General features: G+C 42.2%; 1 protein-coding gene across 1 annotated transcript in view; it reads right to left on the reverse strand.

Moving 5' to 3' along the window:
• Positions 1–13962, reverse strand: part of LOC8039511 (glutamate-gated chloride channel) — a 28165-nt gene extending 14203 nt beyond the window's left edge. The window contains exons 1-6 of the mRNA XM_002413463.3: positions 13804–13962; positions 8772–8873; positions 8323–8432; positions 6837–6901; positions 3779–3999; positions 2719–2801 (exon numbers count right to left, since the gene is read on the reverse strand). Coding sequence (XP_002413508.3) covers positions 2719–2801; positions 3779–3999; positions 6837–6901; positions 8323–8432; positions 8772–8854 — 562 coding nt within the window. The 5' untranslated portion in view covers positions 8855–8873; positions 13804–13962. The remainder of the gene's footprint in view (positions 1–2718; positions 2802–3778; positions 4000–6836; positions 6902–8322; positions 8433–8771; positions 8874–13803) is intronic.
• Between the last annotated feature and the right edge of the window lie 1264 nt (positions 13963–15226).

Raw genomic sequence — 15226 nt, forward strand, 5'->3', positions numbered from 1 at the left:
GTGCACTGAGTGGGCCATCGCGTGACGCGCTCGCGCACTCAGTGCGTCACTTGCAGGGTTCAATTGAGTCTAAGCATTAGTGAAGGCTACGCGCTCAAGCTGAGTAACACCGGATTTCGTGCACTAAAGAACACGTGAAAACAAAACACGATTGGGCGGAAAAAAAGGTGAGATATCACCACTCCGGGAAAGGCGCCTGCGTATATGAAGAAACCCTTTAGCGCGACCACAAGCGCAGAGCCGTCGTGGAACAATGCGATGTCCACGACCGTATGATCAACTTTGCAAACGTGGGCATGACTGAAACTGAGCCATTTATCAGAAAAAGGCCTTTCCATAGAATCTTGGCACATGCAGTACACGTCGGGAAACATAAACAGGTCCCAACTAATAAGTTGAAAGTTACAGATAATCTTCACAATAAAGTCACCCCTGATGAACCCGGGCAAGTTTTAAAATGTTGGGTTGTATTTTTTTGTAGTTTTTGTTGAAGCTACTTCTTTTTAAAATTACCCTCTCCCCCTCCAGACAGACTTCTGTCGAAAATGCTCTCGTTCAAATAAAATATAACCTATAAGGTTTGGGTTCTTGATTCTGTTTGGCACTTTGCGTTATCTGTTTGCGTTCATATATTTAATCATTCTTCGATTAATATATTTTGCATATTTTTGTTCTCTCTTTATATTTGTGTCATTTTGACTATTCCGAGCGCCATGTTCGAGGAAGTGACTTTCAGCTGAATGCATTTAGCTCTGTTCATGTATGTAAGCACTTGTATGAACTGTGAGGTGCCAAAGGCTCGTCAGCCTATTTAGCTTTTGGTCTGACCCCTCTTTCAAACCCGGCCCGAAATAAATCAAAATGAGGAAAAAATTATATACGTCTTTTACTACGTTTAGCTTACCAATGAATACGTGAATGCGGTGCTCAGTTTTCGGTTTTTCTTTTGCTAAAAGAAACTGTGTAATACTTTGTATCGACGAGGGTGCAAACACTTAAAATTACTTACTACTTCTAACGGGCATGGGAACAAAAACTTAAAAGAATCCATCTTATTTTTACATCATTTTTATTATTGCTAAAACAAAAGTCTTTAGATGGGTATGATAACTGACTAACTAAAGTTCTCCGTCTGCTGACTTTACTCATCAGGTAATTGATTTATATTAGTAATTAAGTTCTAACGGGAGTAGTGCAACCAATATTAACAGCAATATATTTTTTTTCGGACGATTGCGTTATTTATAGCAAATTACTAACGAATCTGACTTTGTTATTTTTGACTGATTTAAACGCAGTTATAGAACGATGTAACCTATGGTGCATAACTCTCAACCACAGTGTAAGATATACATAAAGATATGTGCGTGAGGACACATCGCACGGTGGACGCTGTGACGCGATTGGCCAGTTAAAGTCCTCTCGGCACGCACTCGAGTATCCACAGTCGACAACAGCGTCTCCGCCGTCAAGACAGCGCAACTAAAAAAGAAAAAGAAACGAACAAAGAAAAAAGTGTATATTGTTTTTGTGCGTGCTCTTTTGCATCAAACAATCTGGCCTGGCCTTGACGGACGTTGGCTTTGATCTCTAACTTACACGATGGGACCAAGCGGGACCAAGCAGGACTCACCTATCCCTCAGTACGCTTCCATCCTCCTCTTCAAGAGTTGCGCTCTAACCGGCGTTACAGGGAATTGTAAACGGCTTTAAATTTTTTCTTCCACTTCAAAGTTTTATATTTTTTCCTTAACACAGTTTCGGGGTTTAAACCTCGCGATTACATTTAACATGTCGTGGAAAACTCACACTGATCACATGTAATTGCTTATGCCAACTCTATGCTCGGATTCTTAGTACTAAATTTTGTGCTGGCTAATTGTGTAAATAAATTACCTTTATTTAAGACCCTAGTGAGTATCCTGGTCGATCAACGCTCGTGTTTAACCTGAGGCTGCCCAACTTTGTGGTGAGCGATTTATTTGTTAACTATCATGGTACGGCCAGTGTCCCGTCCGTAAACACTAACCTGTCTCTTCCTCTTTTTTGTGGTGTCGCCACATATCGCGTTTATGTAGTTTTATAAAAAGTATTACTATTACCCTGCTCTAAAAAATAAGCTTCTACTTCCTACCTCATATTGACCGTCAATTTAAAGTGGAGTTTTTCTCTGTCGCACTAGTGCCTACATCGAGTCTTTTATTCCCAAAATGTCATCTGAACACAACCCCCTTCCCGCATCCTTAGTGTCCATATAATCACTCGATTATTTCAAGCTTGCAATAATCATTAATTTATGTCAATCCTTCACCGGTCAATTTTTCACTGCATTTTTGTACTAGAATTCTTTATATCCTATTCTTTTTTTTTTTGCTCTTCCCTTTCGTAATGCCTCCGGGTCCTGGAGGTAATAAAATTAATAATAAATGCAAATATAACAAACCCAGGCGAAGTGCTTTAACCAGATAAAACCTATGATGTGAGGTTATCAGTCTTAATTACTCGGAGTCACGCTTGGAGTCAACAGAAACGTCAGAGGTCGACTGAGATCATCAGAACATCCCATGTGTAAGCTAGATATCTTAAAGACGTCTAACTGACACATGGGATGCTTTGCTTTTAGTCAGTATCGCAAAAACGCTGATAAAACGTGATCTGCCCGTTTGAATTGGCAATTGAATTGACGTCATTACTATGAAAGGCGATTTGTTTACTTACAGCTCACCAAGACGACGGAGCAGATCTGTCTGTCGAAAGGATAATTTCGCAGATCCATGGGGCAAGCCAGCGTCATTGTTAACCTAAAATGAACAAAGATAATTTAACATATAATTTATAAAACTGAACACGACACACTAAATGGAGCTCTTATTAACGATCTACGAGGGTTGTTCATTAAGCTTTGCCTCCTGAGGTGTAACCTTTTTTTCCGTCATGGATGGACTTGAGAGATGACAAATTCAGATTAAGATATGAACTCTCCTTTTTCGGGGAGAACACGACTTTTATTGTTGACCCCACATGTGGCGGTGCACTTCTGCCCTCGATGCACTAGTATCTGCATGGCGACGACACCAAAGGCGCACTGCATTGCTGACCTTCTCATTGGATGCAGTCGGCGTACCCTTCAGATATTCCTTCATTTTGGAAAACAGCAAGAGCTCTCATGGCGTAAGGTCTGGGCTATATGATAGGTGAGGCAACACATCTTGTAACTGCAGTTCCTCCACGCAGCGCTGGCCTCGTCAACAGTCACCCTCATTCTTCTACGACGGCATGCAGACTAGTGCCCCGGCGGCAGACGTTCATTGCTGTTTTGGCAAACTATATAAAAAAAGTGATGTGAACCCAAGAAAGAAGATATTTCACGTTCATTTGATTGTAACTTTTTTTTCGATTCTGAAACCGAATAAAGGAGTTACAGTCCAAGAGGAAACACTTCTTGAACACCACGCATATAACTAGGCACAGAGAGTGGCAGGAAAGCTACCACAGAATTTGTTGGCGGGTTCGTCATCAGCAGAATATTTTTTCACGTACGTGTAAATAAATTAGTTTCTACCAATACTTTTTTAAAGTTTTAGTGAAAAGTAGAACTACACTTAAGTATTGGGTTCAAGTTGCAGCCCTAGGGCAACAGATCGTCAGTCGTTTAATAAAATCTAGGACTTTCAGAGAAATAGGGGCAGGTGGGGGGAGGGGGCGGGACTGAGCGGAGCAATGAATGCGGACTATTTTATTATTGGTACGGCTTTTATAATGTATGAAGAAGACCAACCTCAGACTGTGCATGATTCTGCCATCAGGGAACACGCGAACCAAAACATTCGGCTGTGTGATATCGTGGAAATGACCTTCAATCTCGTTGGAAAAAAAAGTGTCCGGTTTCCAAATCAACTGGTCGTTTTGCAGAGTCATGTGCGTCTTTCCACTTTTCATGTCAAAGACCAGACGCTCATCGCGCCACTCTCGACGCAGCGTAATCTGCATTTTGTAGTCCTGTAAATAAGAGAGCCATGAGTTCGTGCGCTTCACGTTGCAAGATTCAGCAGCTAAAAAGCGCTGAACGCTCACGATAAGAGCTGCAGCTTCAGCCTGATGAATGTAAGAACAATTTGATCAACACGAACGCGTAACAGTGCCAGGTCAAGTATACTCAACATTAAAATTTACAATTATATATTCTAAAGCTCCGGAAATTTGAACATCCGATACAATCTACGCTGAAAAGGAGTCATTTAAGATATTTCTCTGTGCGAAGAGCAAGTTCGTCTGCTTCTTTTACAGGCGTTGTGGGGACGTCAGAAAGACGCCGAGCTCTGATTGGCTCTGATTGAAGGATAGTGGGTAGACCCCAAGGCAGCTTGCTTTGACGCATACCCACCACCCTTCAATCAGAGCCAATTAGAGCACGGCGTTTTGACGTCGCCAGAACTCCTGCAGAAGAAGCCTACGAACTTGTTCTCCGCACAAGCATTTCTAGATAATGAATCATTTTGTAAACAACGGTAACTTAAGAAACGCGATGTGTAGGTCATTATGCACACGCTTTATCCTTCGCGATTTGTCCGTGGAGATTCTTACAGGATAATGCCGTAATTTCATTGACTCCGGAGTCATAATAAGTTGCTAAAAACTCGCCACGCCCGAGTCTTTTTTTCATGTTTTTTCGTGATTATAGAGTTGACGTCTTGCTGACAAGTTGTGCTCGAGCGTCTATAATAGCTTCGCTGCAGTCGAAGGCATTGAAAATAAAGGGCGCCGTCAAACATTCGCTTTTCTTGTGCTTGTATTTATATCGAAAGATTGCATGCTTAATCTGAAAAGACAAGGAGCACTTGAGTCTACTTTTCTTTCAAAAAGGCATAATAAATAATCGGCCAAAATTCTGAGATATCTGATTACCGTACGGCAATTTATCTTGCTCCAAGTTACATGGTTATTTTTCATTTTATAAATATGCGTCCATTTTTAATTCGTATATAATAACATGCACGTTTTTATGGTGACGTCGCAAGACATATGGCAACCACAGCGACAATGGACAAGGTAATTAGAGATTCAGCTTATAGTATGCTGGCCTCGTTCAGTTGCCGCCATCGCAAGGCCCGCCATAATTCGTTCCACCTTAAGCCGCGCGTAGCCGACGCTTCGAGCTTATGAAACAAATCAAGCAGCGTCGAAACGCAAGTCACTGGGCCTTCCCAGTCCATGATTGGTTCCGTCATGATAAAACAGGCTCAGAAGTATAAGGATTACTATGTATTGCGCTTTTCACGCTCTATGATTGGTCCGATCAGCGCTTAGCGTCGGCTGTCATGAGATTTAAAGTGAAACTGAAGCGGTTCTGTATTCAAGGAAAAGCCCTTCAATCGCCTTCATTTCGCCTTCAGGATCACAAATATCGACTTTTTTTTCAATTTAGTGCACAACGGCTGATGAAAATAGTTTCCAAAGTTCGCTAAAGTCCATCCTTTCCGAAGCGTGACGTCAAACCCAAAGTTTTCGGCGTTCCCGCTCTTGCGTATCTTCAGCGACTATCAAAGCTAAGCACGCAAGCTTTTGCTATTTTCAAAAAGATCAGTAAAACAGGTCGTGACTGTTGTCGGTATATAGTCTGAAGCGCGTATTCGAATGGTGTGTTTAGCGTCCTATTTTTCCCATACATCAAAAGTTGTGTCGAAGTGGCGACAAATGACGTCACAGAAGTCGGAGTGTCATGCTGTTGCACATCACAATCCTGGCGGTTGGTTGTAGAAACTTTAAGGGGAAGCTACGAGTAGCACAAGCTAACGCGAGTGTCGCTGTCGTCACGGCGTTTCAACTTCTGGCTGCGGAAGCTTCCCTGGACGGCCACACTGGAGAACGACCTGTAGCAGAACAGGCGTCTGTCACATATACCACAGCTGCTGGGACGCCGCCAAAATCGCGACCGGCGACAGCTTGACACTTCTATGGCGTCATCAGGCGAAAATTGAGGGACCACATTTTTGGACGCGGTAAACACACCCGTCGGAGACGCGTACCAGGCACCATAGTTTTCAGTGCCGCATCCGGCCACCGCCATGTCTCTGCACGGGCAGCAAGCACATGCCATTGCAAGCCTGTCGAGGTGATGTTATGGCGTGCACGCTTCGCGTGCTCGTGCCTGCGCTGCCCACGAGAGCGACACGCGCTCGGCGGCGGAAAGATCTGGGCATGGCGCAACAACTGGTATGAGGTTTTTCTTTGTTTTTCGCGTTTAGTTACATCTTCAGGGAAAGCGAACGTGATGTTCAGATTCACGGGATAAAAATACTCAAAAACTCACATCTAACGCGTTTTTTTCTTCTTTTTTTTTTTTTTTTCAGAACTTCTTCAGCTAAGGTTAAATCATAGGCAGCTCTAGTGTGTCCGAACACGCAAAAGAGCTAAACTCTGCAGTCAACCAAAAAAGTTTGATAAAAAAAAGCTTCTAAAGTGGACCAGGTTTGTAATTTGATTTGACCCCAAAAGTGTTGTGTGTGCACTACGCATGTGAAGCATCGTGTTCAGTGTGCCTCCGTAATTTGCATATTTGGGTGATGATGTTTCAGGGACTTAGTAATATGGAAGTATGGGCCTGTATATACCAGTCAGCGGCTCTCTGGGTTCTCTCCGGAGAACTAGACGGGAGGACGGGTCTTACACTGGAATCGACTGGTTGCTTACTTCCCTATTCTAAAGCTGTTACTCAATTTCGACATTTTGTTTAGTTTTGTGGCACGTACCAGTTAGCGAGCAACCGAAATAGTAGTCAAACTGCCGTAGGTTTCCTTACTGTTTTTGAAAGTGGTAGGGCTCTTTTCTTTACTCACCATTGTGTCGTCAGAGAAATCCGAAATAGATCGCACAAACATGTTCATCGTAATTGGCAACAGACCTTGACGGAAAACAAAAAAAAAATTATTATTATTATTGTCAGTTATAACAGCTTCGTCTAAACATTAAGAAATAGGCTAATCTAAAAAAAATATATATAAGTCAACCTGGCTATAAATTGCTTGATAATATTACACTTACAGGGACTTCACAACCCGTCTAATAATCGCAGAAGGTTTTCAACATCAGAGCACTCCGACGCTGTAACGAAGCTATATGCACTAGATCTGGGCGCGTGATACATCGGCGATAAACCCAAATACAAACGTTCTAATCAATGGCAGCGATATACTGGGTCTTGGAGTCAGTCTATTGTAAGCAGAGCTAGTGGCTTGGGCTTCGAAATTAATCCATCTCTCCCCCTTCGCTAAAATTGGAGCAAACTGTCTGGGGAAGTTCACGCAAAGAAACTAATGCGTGTGCGTATACCTTTGACAGCGTTCTCACCAAAAGTTGTCACATGATATAGTAGCGTTCATCTGCACAACTTACGCCTTCTATTTTCTCTCGCTCTATTTTGTTGAAGTTTAATCTGCTTTATTATCTTAGACGCAGAAAGTTATTGTAGTGTTGAACCGAGATTTAAGTGTGCATATATGTATTGAATGCAGCATTTTGCAAGTGCGAACACATTTTTTGTCATAATAATTATCCTAGATTCTACCGCGCGTGAGATATATGATTGTTTTGATCCCACACTAAGGCTAAAGAACTGGTTTTCATTTAAACTTTAAGAGATACTAAAATTTTTTTAACGGATTTCATATCATGAGGCTTCTTTTAAAACAACTGCAGTAGACAACATATATTATTGTGTAAATAACGCTTAGGCGTGTAATAAAGTAACCATTAATCTACAAGGGCTGGGTCAGCCATGCATTGTCAGAGGTCTTCTTGCAAGGAGCGATGAAGGTAAGGATTTGTGCTTTGAATCAAACAGCAACAATTTACCTCAAGCTAAACATATAAAACGTGAGTCCGGTTAATTTTGCTATCTCAATTGACATCCCACATGCAGGTACTGCCTTATAACACGCGAAACGAAAGAACGGCAATCTAGCCCTAACAAGGACCCTCATCACCACAAAAATTAACCTTCCATTATATACTTTCGAGAACCTTTAAGAGTATGGCGCTAGTATTCATTTGCCTGTCAAATATGCTATTATTGACTATACTGCGCCATACTGCGCTATAAAGGCCTGCTTACAATTTTTTTTTTAATTTTATTTTCATGTTGCCGGCTTGTGTACTACACCAGGTGACATAGATATCAAGTAGAAACCATTGGCTGCTTGTGACGACACTATGCACAAAAAGGCTTATTGTAATGCCAGACAATTAAGAAAATAATAATAATAATTGCAATAGTCAGCTTGTTAGTTTATTCTTCATTTTATTTAATGAATGAATGTCGCTTACCTGCATCGGGCTCAGTTTGATTTCCTCTAGGTCGTACAACCACGTTATATTGATTGATGTCGCCGAGTATCTTGTACAAGGTCTGTGTGTCGCGGTTGACCAACCAAGACCTGCCAAAATGAAAGAAACATTGTAATCGCTCCTGATCGTCACTTAATATTTTTTGCGACTCCTGCTCTGACGCACACCTAAAATAAGAATTTAAGACCGGACAATGTGAGCTGAGAGACTGGATCAAAGCTCTTGCAACACCTGCAGTTTCCACAAGCTCTATTGTTTCTCCATTGTTTCTCCAATTAATAAAGTGTTCGGAGATTGAGAATCAAGCTTGGCTTTCCATGACATGGTTTCGTGAATGCTCCTTTAAAAAATTGGCATGTAAGCAAAAAAAAGAAAACGAAAAGCCGGGTTTGATGTTTTAGTTAGTATTGTAAGACGGTAGTACTTACTCTTCCGCACTACAGACAATCAGGATGAGTGAAATTACAGCAAACGTCTTCCACGGCCCTGCGGTCCCCTTGAGAGCCGCCATTGGATCGAGTGGGTATTGCCTGCAAGCTCAGTGCCAAGCAACGTTATTAAAGCACTCAGTTGGGAAACTGCCATAGAGACTGCTTTGATAAAGTGGCCCCGATTTGTCCTCGAGCACCGATCTTATGACGAACACAACGCCACCATTACTCCCGCATGGCCATTCGAGGAACCGCACGTTACATCTATTTTGGCTTTAATCGGCCATTTTGGCGCCGAAACAGATACAATGGAAGAGGTTACAGAGATGCCACCCCGGTATCCCCAGCGGACGCGCCGCGTCTTACTATACCGAAGTTAAAATGCACCTAGGTCGGGACGCGCTATATATGAAAGCACCGCTGATGCATGGTTGTATAAAAACAATATTAATTGTGCTGCAAAACCTTACGAACTAAAGATTTTAAAAATAACACGCGCCCTTTATTTTGTACTAAACTCCAACAAATTTCATACAAAAAGAGTTTTTTCCGTTTCGTTTTACGCAAAAACCGGCTTTCTAAAAGCTCAAGGTGACCACAGTACAGACAAATTACGAAGAGTGGCGCTGTTCTCGTATTTAGTTCGGTCTCGGTGGACGCCAGCGGCCCAGGTTTCGACGGCGAGTTTCCCAACTGATTGTGCTAGTAACGTTGGTGCCAACTAAGAAATGTGTACGTTGGAATTGAGAATTCGCAGCCTTCGTTTCGTAAAAAAAAAAAAAAAAAAAAAACAACCAAGGTGCCCAATAAAACACAAAACGCGAAAAGTACCAAAAGAAAGCAAGTACAACAAAAGAGCGCTAGTTGTTCAAAATAGTACTGATTCATTATTAATCAGTACCAACCTGCCCAGTTGTCAACACTTCTGCAAGGCAGGGCCTTTCGTTGAGTTCTTCGCCTTGTTTGCAAGTACGGCTATCTGCGCCGCCATCTTGCTGCATGTATGTACAGTTCATTCCTATTAAGATTTGCCCGCAGTTTCAACACGACAGCCCCAACAAATGTTGTTTTAATCATTTTGAAAAGACTAGTTCTAAGAGTTCGCTGATTGGAAACGTGTACTAAAATGACTCCCCACTTCTTCGTGCGGCGAGCGTGAATCCAATTACTGCGGTTTCTGGGGCATATAGAAACGTTCGTTAAAGTGTAGTTGATGGCATAGTCACTCGAAAAATAAGCAATAACACAATCAAAACAAACCATACCTTCATATGTATGTTATATGCAATCCAACAGTGACTTAACGGATGTATTGGCAATAAAATGTAACATAGTTATAAATTTGCTTCATTATATTTCTGTAGGAACAGAACACAATTCCACATTATAGTTCAAGCTAGTCGTAGCTATGAAAGCGACGGGACATACGCTAAAGTGCTTGGCAGGTTAATATGCGTGTATTTACGACTACCTATTCTATAATACGCGGAGCCTTTTTTTAGTTGTTTAGTTTGTGTTTCTGTATTTGCTAGTTTTCGGTTTCATCCGGAGGAAAGTTTTAAGCAACGTTACTTAGAACAACTCAGTTGGGAAATATTTTCGGAACGCAGACCTCTCGCGTCCACCTGAACCAAGTCAGTGCGAGCCAGATTCGCTTACAGCGCCTCTTTTTGGCAGTCAGTTTGTTGTTAGTTCGTTTATAGCGAGCTGAACAGCTTGTGCTGCCTTCGAAAAAAAAAAAGGTATATTCGTACACTCCTTGTCCACATATATTACACCCTAAAACTTCAATTCGACGTACATCGCACTGACATTGAACTGACTGTACCAGCTTTCACGAGCGATTTGATAGCCTAGTTGTACAACATGTTAAAATAGCTCATGTGCGTGTGACTGAGTGCAAAGAAAGTAATCGGGGTTTCATTAACCCTAGGGCATAACCTCAGTGTCTTTTTCTTTTAGCGTTTAATACGTATTTTAGCAGTTTAATGTTTTATATTGCACCGTAGTACAGCCCCTCGTAAAAGTTAGGGCGGTCAGATCGACGTCAGTGCGCTGCACGTCACACTGGAGTTTTGGGGTGTATTTTATATGACAAGGGGTGTGAAGCTACACTGTTTTTTTTAGAGCGTACACAATTAGTTTTTTGAGACAGGAATGTCAGTGAAAGTTCACCTTGGCGACACAGGTAAGATGTTTGTTTGTTTGTTTTTTCTGGTCTTTTTCACTCTTTCGATGCACTTTCTAGATCGCATAATTTCTGGATCGGGCACTTCGCGCGGAAGCCGCAGCACGGCGCGATTGTAGTGCACGCACCGTTTCGATATGTGTATAGTTATATGAGTGGCCGCAACGGCAAGAAGGGCGGCGCTGCGATCGGACCTTTATTAAAGTCCTTCGATATTTCTTTTTATAAGTATAGCGACAACCAAAACGAATGATGAAGCACATTCTTCTGGAACAAAGTGGCGTCGTTCAGCTTAGTCTTCCGCTGTGCGCCGCCCATTCGCTTCGTAATACGTGCACCGTCAAGCAGTTGGCGCTTCAAAGAATAGCGCTACTTGTAGGAAGCTCTTATCTAGGGACTTTAGTTATAGCATGTTCTGCCCAAAGCCGGCTCATATATGACAGTGTTTTTTTTTTCTCCATCTGAGCCATTTTATGCTCTATTTCACCCTAGCTCCGAGCACAGCCGACGCTATGCGATTTTTAATGGAACCAATAAAGCAAAACAAGTGCATCGTCATGGCGCTGGTCGCCTTTGTACGTTTGATATTACCGACTAAACCACTGACGCACAACGAAGGTGCCGTCATCCTGCTGTTTTCTCGTGCGCAATTTGTTTAGACAGGGTTTGCAAACACACAAAGACGACTAGTGCCGCAATGATGCGCATTGAATGCTGCTTGATCCAGTTCATCCGATCGCAGCGGTCACTGTGTATCTAATTTAGTGTGCAAGAGAGAATATATTTTTGGGTGGAAGAAAGCTCGGAGTAAAATCATAACTTAGGGGGCATCCCAATCGGCGGTCAAACGGCAAGAGGCAACCGTATACGGTACACTTTGATAGATGGAATAATTTTACACTCTGTATAGCCATTTGTTGGATCGTAGCTGGCGCTTAGAGAAGATGCAGCCAATGAAAAAGCGGTAGAAGCGCAAAGTCATTACATTTGTTTGTTGAGTGTTATTTCTTAGTAATTCAACCCAAACCAAAAAGTACGCCGTGACTTTGTGGTTTGAGACTGTCACGGTGGAAGAAGAAAGAGGTGTCTGAATAGCGCCGCTTTGCCACGGAGAAAGTGTGGCGAAGGCTCGCTCGCATTTCTGACGAACGCTCGAAGTAATGGCGCAGCATGTAAGGGGCCGTTGAGATCGAGTCGAGGAACCTTTCTCGTTCGCGCCCATGTTTACTAGGCCTCGCGGCGCGAAACCGCGCCTACGAAAAGGCCCCAAACCGTCAGTGTGCCCTCCGGGATGTGCGCGAAAACCGAGCAAACCTTTGCCGCCTGAAAAGACCTTGTTCAGGCACTCCTCTCTTCTCTCTGTGTCTGTATGCACGCGTTTGCGAGTCTCATAATATTTGACATTCAGAGTGAAACTAAATAAAGTTTATGTGAATTGTGGTCCTCCGCCAAAGCCCTTAAAATTAAGGCACACTGAAATGTTATCAAAATATTTTTCATGCAATGCACTCATACTGAAAACTCAAACGTAACCTTTGTCTAACACAGCTGCTTGTTTTACACGGCAAGTGATAGGACATTTAGGGGAGGCCACAAACGATCGCTCACTGTATCTGTGCTTTCACAATGAATATCGCTGGCTCATATTGATGACGAGGAGAAGTAACCAAATCTCAGCAGATACCTGATTAGCGGTGTTTATGATATGTGTCGTTGATAACTTCCCGTAAAATCTTAATGTTTGAGGAACTTCTATGTTTGTGAGCGTGTAACTATTCACATCACTTGCGAAAATTTCAATAGGTTTCCAGTAATCAATTAACACAGAGCGTACACAATATATAAAAGAGCCCAAATTACATATGGACCATAAATATCTTTATTATCTGACGGCAGAAAAAAAGGGAGAACGTGAAACCATTTCATTACTCTAATTCGAAAACACGTGGCTTCTTGGAGCTTTATATCAGTTACGTAGAGACGCCAAGCCTCTTAATTACAAAATACATATATTTTTCTGAACTATTCTAAGGTCATGAGTAATAAAGATAAATCAATGTTGAAACTGCTACTGGCGAGTGTGGGCAGATCAAGCGATTCACAAAAAGTTAACAATTTAAACATATGAAGAATGGGAACAACTTTTGACACACCTAGCCAGTAGAGTAACTATAATATGGTTCTCCTTAGGACGGAGGGCATTTTAAAGTTTGAAGCCACACGAAACCAAATAGAGAAATGAGGAGTGTAAGGAGTAAGACTGCCTTCTTAATATTTAATCATTGGGAGTCAGAACGAGCAAGAAGAAAACAACGAAAACCAGGCTGTTGTGCTGAGCGATTAGTGACGGCACTGATGAAGGTTGGAAAACGAGCTAGCTATTTGTGAAAACAGGCGCAGCTATGTCTTGACAAATATTCATACGTTTACAATTTGTAGCAAGTTGCCACCGTCGTCCCTTTATGGTAAATAAATGATAGGTTCCCAAAATACAAGGAACGTTGATTTACTCATTGCCTTAGCATTGTTAGCTTATTTAGACTTAGTATGTTATTCCCATAAGTTTTGGAAAACCGATAGGAGTTCATGGAATTAATAGTCGTGTTAGTTAATAAAGAACGTAGAGACATAGGTCAAGAATTGCAATGGCATATTTGTAAAGAATATTTGGAAAAATATCCGCTGATGTAAATGTGATCTCAGTTTGACTTAACACGTTGAAAAATAATGATATTTTGCGAATGATTTCTTAACTAAACTCCTTACAACGAAAATAAACGTAAGAGGTCCACATCTATTGTAATTTGTTCAATGAGACAAGCATAAATCAATTCCACTCACCGCCCAGGTGCAATCGAACTAAGAGCTTGGGTTCAATAATGATTAGCACGATTGTCGACTCGCATTATTTTTCTTTTGGCGGCACAGAATCACGGGAGGTGGTTGCACGGTAACTGTGTTCGGAGTCGACACATCAAGTCGTTTAACGAGGAAGGGTCTGCCGCCACCGCCGCCAATCTGAGGCGTCGACGCTGCCACGTGGGTTGCGCACGTCAGAAGCCATCCCAACCATGCCACCCGGCTGGAGTGGTTGGCCTTCGCCTGCTGACAGTAGGCTAAAATAAGCCCGCTCTGTTCGTTCTGCCGCTTTTGTGTCGTCCGCCCGAATCATGTCTGAGGTCTCTAAACTGGCCGTTCAGCAGATGAATCGGGAGTTGTCGAGCGCTCTCAATTGCCCGCCAAGGGCGTTTAGATATCTGGTTCGGGGTATGTCGGGCGATGTTTTCTCGGCTGCAAAGGCAATCCCAAACAAAAAGCGGCTGCTTATATTGCAAAGAGAAAAAAAAACAAAAAAAAACACGTGGTCAAAATCGCTTAAAACCATTATAGGGGAGGGAGCGAGTCAGCTTGCGTTTTACCATGATTCTACGTTCGACTAAACCCTTTCTAATCTCAATGTTCTTGCATGCGCGATCGGCAGAAATTATTTTTTTTATTATTATTAATATTTTGGAAAAAATGTATATTAGAGACGTAACCCCGGATTAATCAACTGACTGGCTGCTCTGCTGAGGAGGGGAGTAAGAATTGTAACAGCTTAAAAAAAAGTTTCAAAATCTATGGTCACACGTGATACGGTTAATAAAAACAAGATGGGGTCCAGTAGACGAGGCTGGTCTCTTGCCAAGCCTTGTTTGTGACAAACATCTTAGAAAGGCCTTCCTGGCCGAAGACTTCATGGATTATGGTCCCCGTAGCTCGCTGAATAGTAAAGGCTATTCCAAGTGGCTGCTTTATGTCTTCTGGATATTTCTTGCTGTAATGATTGTGCTTTGAACATTCAGGCAGTGTGCGTTTTGTGCCTTCGATATGTTTACTGAAAAAAACAGTTGGTTGACTCAAGCTTTTCAGGAGATATAGGTGTTTGCGCGCACCTTTCTGTCGCGCGTGATAAGAACAACTTTTCATCGACTCCTTAGACCGCGATGAACTCACATAATTAAAAGTTTATCTATATAATTCAAGATTACATTGTTTGGTTGGTAACGTCATTTTAAAATTCATCTGCAATAGATGTCCTCAGAATGGCCACTATTGCGCAATATTATATTTTGCGAATGGAGCCAGGACTTGTCGTAAAAACACGTGAGCTTGAGAGTCATAGCATCAGACGTTTCGGTTTTGTGACACAGCAGAGCACGTTTTTTCAGCTCGAATCCAATGAGACTTTGGCGTTACACAATCAGGACGACAGAAAACGAAC

The sequence above is a fragment of the Ixodes scapularis genome, unplaced genomic scaffold (assembly GCF_016920785.2).
Source record: "Ixodes scapularis isolate PalLabHiFi unplaced genomic scaffold, ASM1692078v2 PGA_scaffold0__279_contigs__length_252992795, whole genome shotgun sequence".
Taxonomy (NCBI): Eukaryota; Metazoa; Arthropoda; class Arachnida; order Ixodida; family Ixodidae; genus Ixodes; species Ixodes scapularis.